Genomic DNA, 21,730 nt, shown 5'->3' on the forward strand with positions numbered 1-21,730 from the left:
GAACTAGAATTTGAACAAGGAAGTTGGGTTCCAAAGGCTGTGCTTTCATCCCCTCCGCTGGCCACAGACTAAGCAATTTCTGGCTTCCTCCACCTCTATTGTCAAAGTCTTCAACTGAAGTTGCCAACAGCAGTCAAGTAACATAAGCACTCCTGACAGTATTATCTTGAAAGAACTCTGGACCTTCAAGAGAGTCAGAGTCCAGGGTAACCCTCAGATAGAAAGGAAACATGGGATTCTATGCTTTCAGTCAGTTTTTCACAGAGATGGTTTATGCTTTACTTAAAAAATGGTTTGTCTTGGCATTTTTCTTTTGCATTGCATTATATTCCATTAGGCAACAAAGGCCTCTCTTCTTCCTCTCCTGGTAGTAAATAGTGATTAATCACAATCACCTGTCATGCTTAAGTTAGCATTCATTCCATGAAAACATTTTCTATACACTGCAAGGTGAAATTTACATTTTAATGTACATAGATAAAAAAGTATGGCAGTACGTGTTACATTTTTCTTTCCAACTATGAAAACCATTTTCAGGAATTTAGAATGTTAAATGATCATTCTTTTTATGAGACTAGCTCTAAAGACACATATCAATTTTGAAATTACAGTATTACTTAGCAATTTTAGTGCTTTCCTTTTTGCAGCCAATCATGGAAGACTTGCTTTTATAGCTTTCTCTGCAGAGTCATCTTAATTATAGGGAAATCCCTTTACAAATGGTTCTCCTTTTACAGTGCTTCAGCTGGAATCTAATGTCGGTGTTATTGGAAATGATGAAGAATTACTCTTCCTGGGATACAGAGTTAAGAATCAGGATTGGAAATGAATTACACTCTTTTAGCTTTAGTGAAATTCAAACTTACATATTATTTCCTTCTAAACAGTTTATCCCAAGGAGGTTTAATAAAGCAAAAACTTTTTAGATTCTCAGAACCCTAGAAAATTTTTCAAGGTAAAAGGTGTCATACATATTATCTGATTCAATCCACACATTTAATTGACACATAAGATAAGTTCACCCAATATACAGAAATAGTGATAGAACTGGGACTAGAAGCTCTGTCTATGGGTACCATTGTCCCTTTCGGTCACACTTTGCTCCAAATGTTGGACTCTTCTCCTTGTTCCTTTCACGTAGCTCACATGGGTGGGAGGGTTTTCTGGCCCGAATGGCAGGAATTTCTCTTAGCCTTTCTTCATAGCACTTATGACAACCTGGCATCCTGTTACATATTCATTTGTCTATTGTCTTTCTCCTCCATGAAGGCAAACAATCTGTAGCCTCTAATAGTGGCTGGCACATAGCAGGACTCAATAAATAATAAAGTTTCAAATTTAACCTTAAACATTCTCCTATAGTCTATATTTTATTCCTTACAATATCCATATCTGCGTTAACTAGGATTTTTTTTAAAAAATTAAATATCTTAATGTACTCTAGGTAGAAGACTTCTTAAATAAGTTATGAAAAATAAATTCTGTTACATTAAAATTAAGGGTTTCTGATCGTAAATACAAGTCACAAATCAAGAGAAGAAAATTGCGACACACATAAGAAACACAGATTAGTATCCAGAACATAGAAATAACTCCTAAGAATAAAAAATTTACCCATTTAAGAAAAATAGTAAAAGATAGGAACTTATATTTCAAAGAAGAGCAAAAACAAATAGCTAATAATGGCCTATAATGACCAAAAAATATATAAGACTGATATTCAAGCTCTTTAGTAATCAGGGAAATGAAAAACCACAATGATATACAATGAAAAACACAGGAAGCAGAGACTCACACAGCACACCCATTTTTATACCCTTATTTGTATATCCCTGTTCACAAAGCATTATTCATGGCAGCCCAAAAGTGGCAGCAACCAAGTGCTCACTGACAGACGAGTGGATAAACAAAATACGTTTTGTTTAAAAATGGAATACGTACAATGGAATACTATTCAGCCTTTAAAAGAAAGGTAATTCTGACACATGCTACAACATGGTTGGAACTTGAAGACATTATGCTAAGTGAAATAAGCCAGACAAAAAAAGTCAAATACTGATACACAAGGTACATAAAGTTGTCAAATTCATGGAGACAGAAAGTAGAATGGTGGTGCCAAGGCCTGGGAACAGGGGAGGATAGGGAATTATTGTTTAAAAGTTAGGGAGTTTCAGTTTGAGAAGATGGAAAAAACTTCTGGAAATGGATTATGGTGATGGTTGCACAACAATATGAATGTACTTAATGCCACTGAACTGTACACTTAAAAATGGTTAAAATGGTAAATTTTATGTTATACGAGGTCAGACAGTTAAGTTTGCGAACTCATCCTAGAAAAAGTGTTACACACCTCACTGCTGAATATTACTATGGTCACCTTCGAAGTACTTCCCTTGGGAAGCTACGCACCGATGCCAGTGCCTAGCCCACCATTGAAAGCAATTTTGGAACTCTTTCTGGAATGGCCATCAGAGCTGTTGTTGTCTTACCCTTGATGTACTGAATGCCATGAAAATGTCCTCCTTTCAATACTTCCTTTATCTTTGGGTAATGAAAGAAGTCATTGGGGGTCAGATCAGGTGAGTAGGGAGGGTGTTCCAATACAGTTATTTGTTTACTGGCTAAAAACTCCCTCACAGACAGTGCCATGTGAGCTGGTGCACTGTCGTGATGCAAGAGCCATGAATTGTTGGCAAAAAGTTCAGGTCGTTTTCTTCTAACTTTTTCATGCAGCCTTTTCAGCACTTCCAAATAGTAAGTTAACTTGGTTAACTGTTTGTCCAGTTGGTACAAATTGATAATGAATAATCCCTCTGATATAAAGAAAAGGTTAGCAATATCATTGCAACAAGTTCGCAAACTTAATTGTCATACCTTGTAATATGTTTTATCACAGTAAAGAGAAAAACCACAGTGAAATATCAATTTATATTCAGTAGACTAACACATACATACACAAACTTCTGACAATAGCAAGCATCTATGATTGCGCTGTACTGAATGTGTCCGTCCCCAAATTCGTATGTTGAAGCCCTGACACCCCTCCCATGTGACTGTATTAGACATAGGGCCTTTAAGGAGGTACGTACAGTTAAATGGGGTCATAAGGGTGGAGCCCTGATCAGATAGAATTGGTGTCCTTCTAAAAGAGGAAGAGCTATCAGAGCTTGTTGGCTCCACCACTGAGAACGCAATGAGAAGGCGGCCATCTGCAAGCCAGGAACAGAGCACTCAGCAGATACCAAACCCTACTGGAAAATTGATCTTGGACTCTCCAGTCTCCAGAACAGTGAGAAAATAAATTTCTGTGGTTTAAACCAGTCAATCTGTGGTATTTTGTTACAGCAGCCCACGCAGCCTAAGACAGTAACAGTGGAGCAATAGGAGCTCATATGCTGCTGATATGCCTGTACGTGGGGACAGTCTGGCCTGGTCTGGCAAGGCTGAAGCCATGTACACTCACAGCCCAGCAACTGCTGTGCATGGTGTGCACTACTGAGAAGCTAGCACGTGTATAACATGAGATAAATACATGGAAGTTAACAGGGGCAGCTTTTGAATTAGCAAACTCTAAAAACACCAAATGTACATTGAGAGGAAAACAGAAACTATAAAGAAAAATAGGTGAATAATAAAAAGCACAGGATGGCATAACATCTAAAGAGATAAAAACAATGATATCCTTGAGGGGAGTACAGGAGCTTCATATGGTCATCAATATTCTATATTTTAATCTGGGTGGTGGACGTGTGGATGTCTTATTACTATCATTTAAAACATATGTATATGTATAATAAAACATTATATCTATAATATATTCTGCATATTCTTATTTTACATACGTGTTTACTAACAATTAAGTAAATGAAATTAACGACAATTTGCAATACCCAAGGCATAAATAAATAGTGTATAAAACTTCTAGTTGCTGGGCATAACTGGGACAGATAGCTAAGCAAGCAAAATTCTGATATAATAAATTACTTGAACTACTTAACCGAGTTGGCCACATAAATCACAATTTTACCATTGTAAGTGCTGCAAAATCCATGCTGGCTACCAAATGCACTGGCAACAGTAAACAATCTTTTGTATGCTGTTAATCACAACTCCACATCATGTATGCTAAGTCTGAGAGCCATTTAGATATACATACAATCATCAACAGATTTTTCCTCTCAGGGGAAGAATGCAGTTGTTCATATGAAAACATACAGTATATTTTGTATGGTTGGAGGAGGGGGTAACGGTGAGAAGTTAGAGTGAGAGCAAAAAGTTAAAAAAAAAAAAACCACAACGAAACCCCAAAGAAATGCCATATTTCTCATTTTATCCCTCCAGGGTAAATAAATTATTCTGGGGCACTGACGATGTGACACATAACTTTTAGGCGCATTCACATACATCGTTTTATTTAATCCTCAACATATCATCCTTGATAGGCATTACTTTTCCCAATTTATATATGAAAAGAGAAAGAGAGAGATTAAATAACCTGTGCAGTGTGTGTAAGTAAGAGTGTTGGAATTCAAACCTCAATTCTCACTCAAAGTCCAGTGGTTTGGACACAATACTGTTTCTTTATGACTGTGTTAAAAAATAGTTTTTCTTTTTTTTTTTTGTATGGGTCAATAATATTGTAAAAACTATGTATAGCATCAGATGGGTACTAGACTTAGTGAGGGGATCACTCCACAAATTACATAAATGTCTAACCACTATATTGTACACCTGAAACTAAAATAATATTGAATGTCAACTATAATTAAACAAAAAATAGTCATGGGGATATATACTACAGCATTGGGGACATAGTCAATATTCTAATAATTATGTACAATGTCAGATGGGTAATAGACTTACTGGGTTTATTACTTTGTGATGTATATAAATGTCTAATCATTATAGTGTTTTGTATACCTGAAACTAACTAAATAAGTAAATAAATAAATAAACAGTTTTTTTGTAAATGACAGCAAAAGTAATTAAGAAGTCAAGAGCTAAACAGCCAGGCTCTTTATATCTCCCTCCAATTTAAGTGCTTTTCCTACCTTTTGGTTATATTCCTGCTCATTGATCAATTCTTACTAAGATGAACCAAGGAAATAAAATATGGAACTGAGTCTGTCAATTTTGGTTCTTCTTTAAAACTGAGATTATCATATCTAAGACGTGTCTTAGGATTTCATTTTTTTCCCCGTTTGTTCTTAGCCATCCATCCTATAACCCGCAGAAGGTGCACGCGGTATCGTGCTGGCCTGGTATGTGGACGTTGGAGTGTCAGGGCCTGCGTACAAACCCAGAGGCAACACTTAGAGCTCTGTGCCCTTGGGCATTTTACATAACCTCTCAGTGTCTTACTTTCTTTGTAAAACAGGGATAATATAGTGTGGTTGTGATGACTAAATGATATAATGCATATAAAGCATTTAATAGCTCCTGATAAATAATAGGAGCTTAATAAATGTTAGGCATTACTATTAGTAGCACATATACATATGTGTCTTATATATACAATAAATGTTAGGTATTACTGTTAGTATTATTAGAGTATACTACCAGTAGTATACTCAGGTGCCAAGCATTGGATTGTGGGGGGCAATATCATGGAGGCAAGGCATCGGGCAGAAAAGGGTTAGAAAGACCTTCTGGAAGAAGCTGATCTTCCCCTGGGTTTTGAAGAAGGAGAAGGAGTTAGATATGTATAAAGAAGGTATATGTGCTGGGAGGCGAGACATTTTTAGGCAAGAGAAAATAGAATTAATGAAATCCCACAGCATGAAATAGCACGATGTATAGCGTAGATTGGTGGGGCAGGACATCAGCACCAAGGGACCAACTACATGCAGTGTGGTGGTTAGTGTGGAGTTCAAATTAAAGTGGGTCCATAAGGGGCTGGGTAGCAAGTGAGAAACAATTCCTTCAGGTAGGCAGACAGTGAAGAGATTAAGTCACTGTTCTAAGAGTTAGAACCGCAGGCAAGATTGATAAAATATCCAGCATATAATGTCCACTTAAACTGTGATTGAATCTTTATTTAATTTTTGTATTTTCTAGTATGAAAGTCTACAATTTCAGAGATAAAAGTCATTGAAAACAAATATCCTCATTGCCATTTTTCTATTAAAAATTGCCACACATGAGAAAGAGCAAAATCTATTTTCTCATGACACATATGATGAACAGGACGAATTTAGGACAAGCAAAGTTATACAACAAAATTAAAACTGAAGTTGAGACAAACTCTAAGGAGACAGAATTAAACAACATCATTATTTCCATCTATCCTGAACTACCAGTAACCTCTTGAATTTATGATGTGCCTTTCCACATACCCATATCTCTCTCTAGAATTCTCTCCCTCCTCTTTTTGGCCTGAAATATTCTACTTGGTCTTCAAAACTCAGTTGATAGGTCATTTCCTCTGGGAGCCTTCTCCAGTCCTCCAACCTGCTTTTGGTACGTGTTCTTTACTTGCAGACCTCAGGCATGCTTCCATCTTAGCACCAAATACATGGTAGTATAATTGTTAGTGTTACACTTATTTGAATTACCAATAAATTATGGCTCTTTGAAGGTAGAGTTCATGACTATTCAGAACAGAGACCATGATTGACTCTCTCCCCCTAATTCCAAGCATATTATTTAGCATATATTTGGCACTAAATAGTAGTTTGGAAAATAAATTTATCATCCTTAGAGTAGCAAGATGATTTTAAATCATATTTCTTATTTCCCCACCTTAAAACTGTGAGTAGATTATATGGCAAAATGCCCCAGGGATACCCAAGATAGGAGAGGAAAACAATGTCTCTCAAAGTTGCTTTGAGGAGTGGTATAAGAATTTTTTTCTATCTTATGTCCATTGAAACTCTCATTTGGTTTCCAGATCAGTCCACCTTCAAATCAATAGTTATGATTTTTCATTATTGTGAAAGAACAATGCTCTCATCCACAAAATAGGCTGTTACAGCATTGCTGGATCATTTTCTCCACATATGAGCATAAAAACTAAAAGAGGAGTATTTAAGGGATTAATGTTTCAAGTAAAATCCATGCAGGGTTTGCCATCATTTTTCAAGGGAATCATCTCTCTGATTCTCCCAAGGCACATTTTCACGCCAAGGAAAATCACTTGACTTTTAAGACAAAAACAGACAAAATATTGCCTGGAGATAGTTTGCAAATTCCACAGGGGGAGAAAAGTTCTTTATACAACAAAAATAGAAGAACATTACAGTGAATTAGACAATGGAAATCCAATGCACAAAATGTCAGTCCCCCAGAATTCTGTGCAATGTCTGAGATATGCCTGAGTGGGCTGAGTGTAAGTATACCCAGTAGGTATAGGTACATTTTGTTTTCATTCTAGGCAAATACAGCTTTATCTGACACATCAAGGTAGTGATCCTTTCGGGTCATTTGTGAGTTTGGTTCAGTTCACTTAACTATGCCAAGTTCCGTGGAAATAGTAATAACAGAGAGTACGGAGGCTTCACAGAACTCACAGAAAGGGACAAATGCAGTCAAACTCTGTGATCTGCATAGGTGCTGCCACCACTCAGAGCAGCGGCTAGTGGGGGCGCTGAGAAAACTGTAATATCTGAGATGGGTCTTACATGTGTAACAGCTGAGATGACTCTTACAGGATGGGCCTCAATGAGTCCGATGAAGTGAAATAGTGATGGTGTGGATCTCTGAGAAGCTGACCCAAAGACATCATCAGTTGAGAATTTTGTGAAGACCTGAAAGGATTTCCAAGGGTGTTAATATTATGGGTCATCTGTCTCCCTCACTTTAGACATACAAGGTTCTCAGCATCCTTAGCCCCGGACACTGTGCAGATCATGTCCAGGTTTATCTGATGAGAAGGGGAAATAAATATTATCATGCTTTAGTCGGAGTAAGTAAGTCATCACTTATACTGGCAATGAAAAACGGATGCAGGGTGGACAATAGTTTCTATAACAGCCATTTCGTTAACAGAAAGGGTAGCCCAGAATGAGGGGAAAAAAGAAAGATCACGGTGTCGTAGATATACACAATATGGCCATAGCAGCAGTTTCAGTCACTGCTTCATTCTTCAACAAAAATTGACTGCCAAGTTACAAGGGGAATTACAATGGTAAACAAGACAGAGAGCTTAGATGACCTTATCAGTATAGTGGGAGAGACAAGCCAGTGAAAAGGTTCTCACAATATAGTGTTAAACCGCTGTCCTAGGAGATGTTATAAGTGCTAAGAGAAGACACAATAGGAGCAACAAAATTGGTCTTTACATGGAGAGGGAGGAAAGTGATGAGTAAATTGAGGCTAGAAAGAAGAGTTTACCAGAGGTGCAAGATGGGGAAGAGAGAGGAGTTAGCAGAAACAGCATGTGAAGGGCAGACATACAATGTTGGCATTCCATCCAAGGGTGTGTGTGTGCGCGGGGGGTGGGGGGGGTGGGAGGGTGGGGGGGTGGAATGGGGGGTGGCAGTGGAGATGAGAAGCTGAAGCTAGATTACTAAGTAGTAGCAGTCAGATCTCCAATGGCCTTGAGGCCATATTGAGCAATTTGAACCTTATATCCAGGATAAGGTCCCACTTATCCTGGGGTTAAGTGCAGTAAGGAGCCACTGCAGTGCTTGCAACACACAAATGACAAGCAGATCTGTGCTTTAGGAAGATTCCTTTAGCTGTAGGGTGGGACAGGTTGGCAGGGATCAGGCAGGACCCAGGTGAACCGTTAAGAATCTAATCTACGGAGTCCAAAGACTAGCATTTGGAAATTGTGAAGAATGTTTTTGAGGTCCATTTGGAAGAATGAATGAGAACAGAACTGACTCCTTCCCAGCCCTCCATCCTCTATACTAGCCAAGATATTAAATTCATTTTAAAACTACTGTAATTAAAATAGAGTGATAATTGTGCAGAAACAGTGCAGACAGGTAAGTGGAAAAGTCAAGAAATTAGCATAAGTATATATGGGAATTGAGGTTATACTAAAGATGGCAAGTGGAATTGTTTTAAAAAATAATTAGGCTTTCACCATACCTAACAATAAAATTAATTCTAGATGAAGATTGAAATGTACAAAATAAAAGCAGGTAAAAATCATTACTAGGCAATTACAAAAGAAGAAAAGCAAATGCGCAATAAAGATAGATACCAGTTTTTATCCAAAAGATTGGGAAGGATGAAAAAAAATTCAGAATATTCATGGGCAGTGAGATTATAGGGAAGTAGGATCCTTCTACTCCATTGGTGAAAATGTATAAAATCGGTATGTCCTTTCTGGAAGACAATTTAATAATATAAATCAAACACTTGAAAATGTGCATGCTGTTTGACCTAGAAAGTCCATTCCTAGGAATCTATCCTGAGGAAATAACTGGACAACTACCCAAACATGAGTGTGCAATGGTGGTGATTGCAACTGTTTGAATAGTAAAGGTATCGGTGACAATCACACTATCCTGACAAAGACAACGAAATACTACAGAGCCCTTTACAGATGCAGAACTATTATAATGGCACGAAATGATTTTCACAATAGTTGAGTAAGTGAACCAAAAAGGTTATAAAACTGTGGATATTACAACTCACGTATATGCATAGAAAAAAGGGGAAATTTATATAAAACTATTAACAGTCATTTTCTCTGCTGTTGGGATTATGGTTGGTTTCTGTTTCCTCCCTACGTATTTTCTTGCCATGAATACATATTGTTTTTACAGTTATGAAAAAGTAAAAACTCAACATCCGTTTACAAAGCAGTACCAAGAGTAACAGCAATGGTCGAGTTAAGAACTCACGAGAACACCGAGAAGAGCAAGTGCCTGGACCACAGCGCAACTCATTCACAAGTGCCAGTGGTACAGTCTCTTCTCTGGATTCAAGAAAAAAAATTTGACACAGAAAAACTCTTTCTACCACCACCGAACCTCGTAAAAAGAATGAAAATCCTTGTCAGGAAAACCAGCGGTATTACTGAATAAATTACAATATATTTTGCACTTCAATTGCGTAGGTAATACAGACACTTAAACCACACTTTCACACTTAACCCCTATAGCATGCCTGCCCATTTATCAAACCATGTCAACTATTACAGCCGGGACAATTTAGCTTAAAGAAACACGTTTTTCTCTTGTGTAGGACTATGGCACATTTGCACGAATCCTCATACCACTGTTTTTTTTTTTTTTTTTTTTTTTTATGAAACAATAAGAAACTGTTTCAGGAACTCTAACTTTGCATATTAAGTATAGCATGCAATAATATGCTAAATGTTTTCATAATAATCTAAATTCAACAAAAATGAATGCCACCTTACTTTTTTAATGTATAGTCTAATGTATAGTCCCACTCCCAGCATAAGAACGCAGGATATGGTGAGGCCAAAAAGAAACACCCACGGAGCCATGGATGGGAGGTTCACATCACTATAGTCTCGCTGGCGGCTGGGTTGGAGATACAGGAAGCAGGCTCCACACGATGCGCCATCCACTGTCTGCTTCTCTGCCAACCAACCCACCAACCAACCACCAACCAACCCCCTAGCGTAGCCACGACAGTTCTATTAGTGGCCAATGGCTAATGGGTAACAGCTGATGGCTACCCAGCCACAGCGGATGGATGGCCATCTGATTATAGCTGATGGCCATCTAATAACCGAGCCAGCACCTTTCCAAGTGAGGCCGGGAGCCTGGAAACTGCTCTCTGGGACTCTGTCCTCACATATATAGTCTTAAAAAGACCATGTTTAGGGGAGGAGCAAACATTTTTACTACTACCACTACTATTACTATTATTCCTACTTACATAGACAAGAAAGTTACTATCTGAGGAGTTTACTTCCACAAGGGTTTCACGCTTAATCAGCCACAAATTCAGATTCATACCCACTTTTGCTTTCATGATAGTATTTTTTCAGCTTCAACAAATGACACTGTTCTAAGAGAAATACTGGAGTGGACCCATTTTATTGTTCTGCGGTCTACATAACATAGAATTTTAAAATTATGGAGCTCATAAAGTTCAGCCTGCTCATCTTATTGACAAAGAAGCTAAAGTCCAAGGAGAGTAAGTGACTTTTCTCACATCTCAGCTGTCGTTGGCAGAATGGGAGCCAGACCTCAACTCGCCTACCTCTATGACAGTGCTCACTGCGTTAAAGAGGGAACCTTGAGGGCCTCACAGCCGGAACGATTTACAGAGTACTTTCACACACATTTAGTTCCCACAAACACCCTGTGAGGCATTATCATTATTCTCATTTTTTAAAATGGTAGCTATCACTTGGAGAAGTGACTTTGTAACACTTTCAGACACAAAACCCAAGGCTTTTGGCCCCAAGGCCAGGGCTTTCTCACTCTGAAATCAAGGCTGGGATGTGTTTTCTATAATCAGCTCTCAATTCAAAGGTATCCATTGTTGAAAAAGTTTTGGAAACTTAAAATTATATAACAATCTTATAAAAAAGATTCATGAATTATATGACAATTATTTTCCAAGAAAAAGTCTTTTAGATCGTATACCTTCTCAAAGCATCAGCTTTCTCTACATAATGAACAAATGTACTCAGAGAATAAGGAAAGCTTACCACCGTTCAGTTTAGCAAGCAACTCAAGAGGGGTCTGCTTCAGGTGAACCTTTGTATCATTAATATCAGGAAGCTCACAGCTTAAATAAAAATCATCAATGTAAGCTTCGAGGGCTTCAGAGGCAGAGGAATATGGCTTTTCTTTATATTGGATGGAACCATCAATATTAAAGGAGATGCTGCTCAGGGTTGGAAGAGAAGGTTCAGAAGTGCTAACATGACGTTTCTTAACTGACTTTGCCATGGCTTTCTCAAAATGGGCTGCAATGTCCATTCATCTTTCAAAAAACTCTAAACACACAAAAAAAAGGTGTACAAGATTTCAGTTAAATAGGAATGGATGATAATACTCACAGAATCCTTGCTAATCTTTGCATCCTGTGTATTTAATTTCTACCAATGAAATCACTTTTTATCCCCCTGTATGCTTTATGCATATTGAGCTCTCAAGCAATGTTTGTTGATTGAAAGTTTCACTGACATGGCCACAAGTGTCAACTGTACTTTACCTAAAGTTCAGCCTGCTCATCTTATTGACAAAGAAACTAAAGTCAATTAGTAAAACATTAGGAAACCAAGAACATAAGCACTGCCAGGAAAGGCATAAAAGAGGTGTTGCTTTCCTTCGTTTTCAGTTTTACTTGATGAACTGAGTAGTTCCAGAGTCTTGACATACTTTTATTGGCCACATGAAAACAGGACAAGCCTCCAGCATCATGTCATAGCCTTCAATTTCTACACCTGTTCCCATCCCATTGATGGGAAAGGGAAAGTCATGCATGAAAACGAGACAACAACAGGGGACCCTGGCACAAAAGTGAGGGCAAACAGAGACCAGGTAGCAAGATGAGGCGAGGGCTGAAAGGAGAATAATTTAGTGGGGGACATTGGGTCTCCTGACCTTCTGCCACTATGACAGAGTGCAAGAGGTCAGTTGCGGTGGACCTTTTTAGTCCCATCTTGCATCTACTTCCTCTCCACCATAACTATAAAGCACAGGTACTGCTAGTACTCTCATTTTCAAGACGAGAATATGGTGGCACATGGAGATAACTTGTCCGAAGCTATACAGCAGGGAAGCGACAGCCAAGGCTGAGCCCCAGGCAGATGGATCCTGAATTTGAACCTAACTGCTTAAACTACTCGACTATCAGGCCACTGCCTCACGTGCACTGGAACTGCCCGGATGACCTGTGCTCTCTAAATGTCACCACAGCTAATGTGCCAGCAACACCTGCCAGGGTTGGATGCCTAAGTTCTGTGGTCTCACATTTCTCTAAAATTCTTAGAGTACGTATTGGTATGTGCAGGAGAAATGCCATTTATTTGATAATAATATCTATGTAAGTGCCAAGGAAACAGTACTTACTTTTTCAGTCTTTTGAAATTCAGATGGATATGTTGTAGTTTCAGAATATTGCATTATATGACATCATAATACCTAACATTTCCCTCCATGGGATATTTTTTAGTTTCCTCTAATGTAATGGAGCTACACAGAGGTTTTTGAGAACCAGAAGAAAACTATGGATGATCTTCCCACAAAAACGCACATTGGCAGACACAAACGCAGTGGGTACTAGAAGCTCATTCAGGGCCTCTGCATCTGAATCTTAGATTCAGAACTCTTGTCTAACGAAAGTGATAGATGTGGGAAGAAAGGAAGGGAAAGAAGCCTAGCTAGGAAAAGAATGGTAAGCTATGAGGGATGGAACAAACAAAATTGACATCCCAATTCTTGGAGATATGATGATAAAATACCTTTTTACTTTAAAGGCCCAGCTCAAAAGGCACATTCTTTGTAAATCATGATCGTGATCCTCTTTCTCTTTCTTCTCCTCTGGATTTCTCAGTACAAATTAGTTCCTATTACACACAATGGGCTTTGGAATGAGGGAGACGTGGGTTAATCTCAGTTCTGTCTTTTACTAGCTGTGTGCCTCAATTCCCTCCCTAACATGTGATTTCCTCACTTTTAATTCTGCTGAACAATGCTTAACTCATGGTGGGGGTGGGAGGGCTCTGTTTGATCTGCTGCTGCTTTACACCAGATGGCCATATATTAGGAGTAAGATATTGAGATATTATCAGAACAGCCAGAAAAAGCTGCTGCCTTCATGTGCATTCACACCCCACCCCAACACAACGCTGTCTTCTTGCTGTCCTGGCCTTCACCCACTTCACCCAGAAGCTTAGTAGATAACTGTCTGGCTCTGTAGGACTCTGCTTCATGCTATGGCTAATGTCCATTTTGTCTGGTCAGTGTCTGGCCATAAAGATGGTTAAACGTTTTGAATATGATCTCTAAGAGGATACGGTATGCAGTAAGTGGTAATGTTTTTCCTTTCCTCATCTCATCCTTAAGTGCTTTGCCGCTCCTTATTTATTTTTATCATGGTTTCATCTATAAGATAGCTGGGATGTGTCTTCTTTCCTCTCTAAGCTCAAACAAAATAAGGAATGGATGGGATTCTCTGGCTTTCCAACCCTGGTAGTTGTTTGATCAATATTGTTGAATTTCAGCTAAAACGTTCCTTTCACTATACAGCATTCCAGTGTGATGACTGCAGTGTGAAAGATGAAGTCCTTTGGCTTTACTAGTACATGCTGAGAAGCAGCAAAACATGGAATTAGACTATTGTATTCAAGTTCAGGGTTTCGTGAGAGAAGGGCTGAATGCACAGAGAGAAGAAGTTGAGGAGAGAACTGACGAGATTATCCCCCGTATTAGTAATATTTTTGAGGTCCACTTACAGCAAATCTTTTGCACCAAACTGTCAATGTGTGTCCACAGCTTAACATCTAGTTTTAACTGGATGTTTAAAGGCATTTTCTGTATCACCTAATTGCATGAATAACACTGTAAAGGAAACTTGATAATTAAATATTTCTAAAAACAAAATGGAGGTAAAAACCAATGTATAAGATATGTCAATGACCCTAAATGAACAGTATTTATAAACTGTATCTTGACTTTGATTTTATCATATACATGGCAATGTGCAAATTCATTCGCTTCATTTTTCACCATATAGATGTTTGGGGGCTAAGCAAAAAAATGGGAATGAACACGAGTGTTGTTTAAAAAGCAAGAAGACCTCATGCAATAACTAAGAAAAGAAAAAAGAATCAATATATTTCCTAACTGTAAATCAGATGAAATGCAGACCGTTTGGATATTTCCCCTGGTAATTTTACGTTTGAAGTTGGTCTCACTCAATTCTCCTTGATAGTATTTTAAAAAATGTATTAAATCTATAAAATCCTCAGAGTGCATCCATCTACTAGGAGGCAACCAATTCCTGAAGAATATAGACCATTACAAGTAGGAGGACCAGAGAAAGTTATCAGCTCTGTCTCCCTTATCACCTCAGGTTAAACCAGACTCAATCAAAAAAGCTGAGTCCCTCAAGCCTGAGCAGAGAGGGAGGTTCAGAGATTTGCAGAGATTTCCTTCTCTTATTCAATTCAATTAAACACACAATTATTGACTGCCAATGTGCAAGAAACCATGCTAAGCACTGCACAGGGATACAGTGATGGACCAGACATTATTTACCTCCCAAGGATCTGTAGTCCAGTAGGAAAAGCAAAAGCAGCATATAAATGAATGTAACCCAAGGAAGGGCTTGCTGAATGGCCATTGCGTACCCCCAAGGGTGGCTTGAACACAGAGAAAGGAGAAAAGCACTTCTGTTTGGTGCAATTGGGGAAAGTTTAACTTTAGACAGAGCATTTAAATTACAAGTTGCAAAAGAGGTAGGTTTCAGACACATAAAAGTGAGGAAAATGGGTATGCTAGGAAGAAGAAAGACCATAAAGACACTGAAATAGAAAAACCACACACATACGTAGATGGAGGAATATATGTGATTGGCTTGGGTTGTCAGGTAGTGAGGGAAGAGACTGGAAATTGTATTCTGTACTGTCTGGACCAAAGTGGTGAGGTTTAGTATTATATCTATTTTACAGAAAAGGGAAACTGAGCCTTAGAAAGCCTTTGGAGTGCTCTAAGGGAATACTCTAGTGAGTGATAGATCTGAGACTGAAAGCTAGAAAGCTCATTTTCTTCCTACCATGCCCCAGTGTTTACTCTCTGTCCATCTTCCCACAATAATAGCTGAGTGAAGGAAGCACGGGCTCTCCAGCCACTCTCTGTGTACATCATGGTGGTTAGCTCCAAATTCAAGTAAGAGTATCCCACCCACCCGTGCAGCTCCCAGAACTCCATACCCGACTTAATCCATTGCAAGAATAATGCTTTTAAGTGGCCACTTGAGTCATCTGGCCAATGGAATACCTTGCTGGCCAAGGTCCATCTGTGCCAGCCATTTCTCAGGATGCTTGGGAGAGACAAGAAGCATCAGGACCAATTTCTTCCTTAATCTTGAGAGCTTTATCCAAGAAACTTAGTTAGCAAATAAAGCATATTTTACTAGAGAGCTATTATCTTATCTGTTGTCAGTCTGACTCTGAGGAAATTTTGAGCCCTTAAACATCACATTATGAACATTCTATCCTTTGGAATTTGAATTTTAGTAGTGCGACTTACGTTTCATCAGTGGAAAGGACCTAATGGAAATATTTCACACATTATCTCAATCACCAGACACTATGACAAGTAATACCTTCTTTGAAAGATAGCCTACACATCGTGGTCACTATTATTAACTATTCAGATGACAGGCTGATCTTAATTATCAAGAAAGAATTAGAGAAGAAACCAATATTTGAAACATATAGGACATTACAGATCAAAGACACTCTCTTGAGATTTGTCTGATAGTAATTTGGTACATCGTACGCTATGAGTACAAACATACATAGGGGCTACCCTTGTGTTTTGTAGTTTTAGGTCTGTAAATATTTGAGATTAATGGAATACTGCAGGGTTGCGTAATGTATTTTTTACAAATCCAACTGGTAATCCCAATATACTTGAGGATTAAACACTTCCCTCACACTATAATCCCTCATTTATTCAAGAAATATTTATTGTAAGTGTAGAAAGGTAATACAGACCATAGGTCAGGAGTCTGGCTCTGATATTACACTGACCAATTTCAAATCCAGCAGCATGACTTTAGACAAACTACTTAATTTCTCTCTCTCCCTAAATTTCCTCTTCTCTAAAATGGGCATGGTAATAATTCCCAACTCATAGCACTGTTGTAAGGATTCAAGGGGATAATATGGGTAACACTTAGAACAATGCCTAATATACATGGACAGTGCTTAGTAAATGTAGTTAGTAGGTGTTATTATTATTGCCTAGTACGTATTGTTATTATTATTGCCTAGTATGTATTACCTACATGTGTTAAGTCCTGGTAGAATATTAATTTCCCATCGGAATGTATTTTCGGGGATTCCACTATGCCCAGTCAACCAGTGTGTAGCAACTCTGGAATATTAAGCATCAAAATAAGGAAACTAGAATTTCATTCATTGTATCCATTAATCTCCTTAAATTCATATTCCATAGATGAAAGGATTATCCTAAAGCAGGATCGATACTTGATTCATTTCACATCCTAGAGTCTTCTATAAAGCCTAAAAAAGCCTTAGGGTGGAGGAGAAGCATCAGTAAAATTTAAATTATTTCCTAAATCTCAAGCTTTAAGAGGTATTGTGTTCTGCTCTAGGGACTGCTTTTCTCCCTATGTCATTTAACTTTCTTCCCCTTCAACATTTCTAATTTCTCTTTATTTCCCAATCAGAAACCTCACAATTATTGTTCTTTTAATGTGGATATGAGCACTTCAGCATATATAGCTGCCAAAAGAGTTTAAAAGATTTTATTCACTTTAATACACCATGACTAATTGGGGGAAAACACCAAACAAGTATATTAGGATTATATCAGGATTATATCTGTAGGCCTATAACCGTTCACCATCGGCAATATGTTAAGTACAATTTGAGAATATTGGGTAATGAGGAAAAATGTTCCTTTGCTTGGTAGAAATCTCTCTGGACATAATACTAAGCAGGAGGGAGGAGAGCTTTTACTCATTCTTTCTAAACTAAATAATATCATCCATCATTTCTGAATACATTGTTTTTATTAAGAAAAAAATACTAGAATCAGGAGGGGAGCACATGGGAAAGCCCAGATTCATTTCCTACCATAATGCACACCATATTTTAAGAGTTTTCTCAACAGAGGTTGTGGCATCTGGAAATTATTGTGAGAAAAATTAAAATACTAGGAAGCAAAAGGGGTTCGGGTAGTATGTTTAAATTTAGTGGAAGAGAAGTAGTCCACCTTTTGGGGAAGGTGAAAATTTTTCTTAATGAAAAAAATCAAATAATATGAAACAAATTCTTTTTCACAGAAATAAAAAGGAAAATAAGAGACTATTATGAGCAATTATATGCCAACAAATTGGATAACCTAGAAGAAATGGATAAATTTCTAGAAACATACAAACTACCAAGACTGAATCAGGATGAAAGAGAAAATCCAAACAGACCAAGTGTTAACAAGGAGATTAAATCATTAATCCTAAACCTCCTAACAAACAAAAGTCCAGTATCAGATGCTTTCACTGGTAAATTCTACTGAATATTCACAGAAGATTTAATACCAATCCTTCTCAAACTCTTCCAAAAAACTCTTCCAAAGCCAGCATTACCCTGATACCAAAATCAGACAAGGACACACACATGTGTCACCCCCCGCTACACACACACACCCATACACACATACACAAAAGAAAAAGAAAGAAAAACAAAATTACAGGCCAATATCCCTCACGAACATAGATGTAAGCATCCTCAACAAAATACTAGCTAACCAAAGTCAACAATACATTAAAAGGGTCCTACTCCATGATCGAGTGGAATTTATTTCAGGGATGCAAGCCTGGTTCAATATCCACAAATCAGTCAGTGTGATACACCACATGAACAAAATGAAGGATAAAAATAAAATGATTGTATCAATAGATGTAAAAAAAAAAAATCTGACAAAATTCAACATCAACTTATGATCGAAACTTTCAACTAAGTGAGTATAGAGGGAACTTACCTCAACATAATAAAGGCCAGATATGATAAACCCACAGCTACCATTCTACCCAATAGCGAAAAGCTGAAAGCTGTTGCTCTAAGATCAGGAATTAGACAAGGATGCCCAGTCTCACCATTTTATTCAACATAGTATTGGAAGTCCTGGCCAAAGCAATTAGAAGAAAAAGAAACGAAAGGCATCATATTGGAAAAGAAGTAAAACTGTCACTATTTACAGATGACATATTATATAGAGAAAACCTTAAAGAGTCCTCAAAACACTGTTAGAACTAATAAATGAATATAGTAATGTTGCAGGATACAAAATCAATTTTCAAAAGTTGTTGTGTTTCTATACATTAATAGTGAGCTATCAGAAAGAATAATTATATAAAAACCCCATTTACCATTTTGTCAAAACAAATAAAATGCCTAGGAATAAGTTTAACCAAGAAGGTGAAAGACCTGCATATTGAAAACTCTAAGACATTAAGGGAAAAAAATTGAAGAAGACACAAATAAATGGAAATGTATTCTGTGCTCATGGATTAGAAGAATTAATATTGCTAAAATATTCATACAACCCAAAGCAATATACAGAGTCAATGCAATCCCTATCAAAATTCCAATGGCATTTTTCACAGAAATAGAGCAAATAATCCTAAAATGTGTATGGAACCACAGAAGATCCCAAACAGCCAAAGCAATCTGAGAAAGAAGAACAAAATTGGAGGCATCATGCTCTCTGATTTCAAATGCTATTGCAAAGCTATAGTAATTAAACCATTCTGGTACCGACATAAAAACAGACACATAGATCAATGGAACAGAATAGGGAGCCTAGAAATAAACTCACACATATATGGTTAATTAATTTATGACAAAGGAGCTAAGAATACACAAAGGGAAAAGAACAGTCTCTTCAATAAATGGTGTTGGGGAAACTACACAATCACATGCTAAAGAATGAAACTTGACTACTATCCTACACCATACATAAAAATTAACTCAAAATGAATTAGGACTGAACTTAAGACTTCAGTCCATAAAAATTCTAGAAGAAAACATATGTAGTAAGCTCTTTCATACAGGTCTTGGTGAGCTTTTGAATCTGACACCAAAAGTAAAAGCAAGAAAAGCAAAAAATAAACAAGTGGGACTACATTGAACTTAAAGGATTCTGTGCATTAAAGAAAACCATCAACAAAATAAAAAGGCAACCTACTGAATGGAATAAATTATTTGCAAATCATATAGCTGTTAAAGGGTTAGTATTCAAAATATATAAAGAACTCATACATTCAAAAGCCAAAAAAAAAAAATCAAACAATCCAATTAAAAAAGGGGCAGAAGATGCGAATAGACATTTTTCTAAAGGGGACATACAGATGGCCAACAGACACATGAAAAGATGCCAACATCACTAGGCATCAGGGAAATGCAAATCAAAACCACAATGGGCTATCACCTTACACCTGTTAGAATGGCTATTATCAAAAAGACAAGAAATAAGTGTTGGTGAGCATGTGGAGAAAAGGGAACCTTCGTGTACTGTTGGTGGAAATGTAAATTGATGCAGACACTATGGAAAACAATATGGAGTTTCCTCAAAAAAACGAAAAAATAGAACTACCATATGATCCAGCAATTCCACTTCTGGATATTAATCTGAAGAAAATGAAAACACTAACTTGAAAAGATATATGTACCCCCATGTTCATTGCAGCACTATTTATAATATCCAAGATACGGAAACAAGCTAAGTGTACATCAATGAATGAATGGATAAATAAATTAAGGTATACATATACAATGCAATATTCAGCCATAAAAATGAATGAAATCTTGCCATTTGGAACAACACGGATGGACTTGGAGGGAATAATGCTAAGTGGAATAAGTCAGACAGAGAAAGACAAAAACCATATGATCTCTCTTATATGTGAAATCTAAAAAACAAACAAAAAACCAAGCCTGATGGTTGCCAGAGGTGAGGGATAGGGGGTGGTAAAAATGGGTGAAGGGAGTCAAAAGGTAAAAATAAATATGCAAACAAACAAACAAATAAATATATAATGAGTCAGACCTACCATAAACCCCATCCAAGATGATTGCTTGCCTGAAACATCATTGCAATTCAGTGGACTGTGGCATGAATACACACAAAATTCTCCTGCTCATGTGATATATAGATGACATATTACAGAATTGTACACTTGAAGCCTATGTAACTTTACTAACTATTGTCACCCCAATAAACTTCAAAAAAATAAAAAAATAGAAACAAAATGAAGGGGGAATAACCACACTTGAAAACAAGATAATTCAGAATAAAGAGCCCAGAAATAAATCCATGCCTACATGGTCATTTAATCTATGACAATGGAAGCAAGAATTTACATTGAGGTAAAGACGGTCTATTCAATAAACGGTGCTGGGAAACCTGGACGGACATAAGCAAAAAAATGAAGCTGGACCACCTCCTTACACCATATATAAGAATACATTCAAAATGGATTAAAAACTTAAATGTAAGATCTGAAACCATAAAACTCCTACAAGGAAATCTAGGAAGAAAGTTTGCAGACATTACCCTTAGTAATATTTTTACTCATATATTCCTTTGGGCAAGGGAAGTAAGAGAAAAAAATAAACGTATGGGATTATGTGTAAAACTAAAAAGTTTTTTCACAGCAAAGGAAACCACCAATAAAACAAAAAGGCATTCTACTGAATGGGAGAAGATATTAGTCAATGATATATCTGATAAGGGGTTAATATCCAAAATTTATAAAAAACTCATGCAACTTAACACCAAAAAACAAACAACCCAATTAAAAAAATGGGCAGAGGACATGAAGAGACATTTTTCTAAAGAAGACATACACATGGCAAACAGACATATAAAAAAATGCTCACCCTCACTAATCATTAGAGAAATGCAAATAAAAACCACAATGAGCCACCACTACACCACAGTCAAAATGGCTATTATCAATAAATCAACAAACAACAAGTGCTGGCGCGGATGTGGAGAAAAGAGAACCCTTGTGCACTGTTGGTGGGATTGCATATTTGTGCAGCTACTATGGAAAACAGTATGGAAGTATCTCAAAAAACGAACTTGGA

The 21,730-nt window shown here is 37.3% G+C and overlaps 1 protein-coding gene across 17 annotated transcripts in view; it reads right to left on the minus strand.

Moving 5' to 3' along the window:
- The window catches only part of GRIP1 (glutamate receptor interacting protein 1), a gene marked incomplete at its 5' end in the record, with an annotated part of 621,259 nt that overhangs the window by 200,791 nt on the left and 398,738 nt on the right, over positions 1-21,730 (minus strand). For 2 of the 17 annotated variants that reach the window (XM_081058468.1, XM_081058467.1), the window contains one exon: positions 11,588-11,861. The exons of the other annotated variants lie outside the window; for them this stretch is intronic. In XM_081058468.1, the coding sequence (XP_080914594.1) occupies positions 11,588-11,861 (274 nt within the window). Of the gene's footprint in view, positions 1-11,587; positions 11,862-21,730 lie in introns of those variants that run through there. 17 annotated transcript variants of the gene reach the window in all.

This window comes from Rhinolophus hipposideros (genome assembly GCF_964194185.1).
Source record: "Rhinolophus hipposideros genome assembly, chromosome: 9".
NCBI classification, from domain to species: Eukaryota; Metazoa; Chordata; class Mammalia; order Chiroptera; family Rhinolophidae; genus Rhinolophus; species Rhinolophus hipposideros.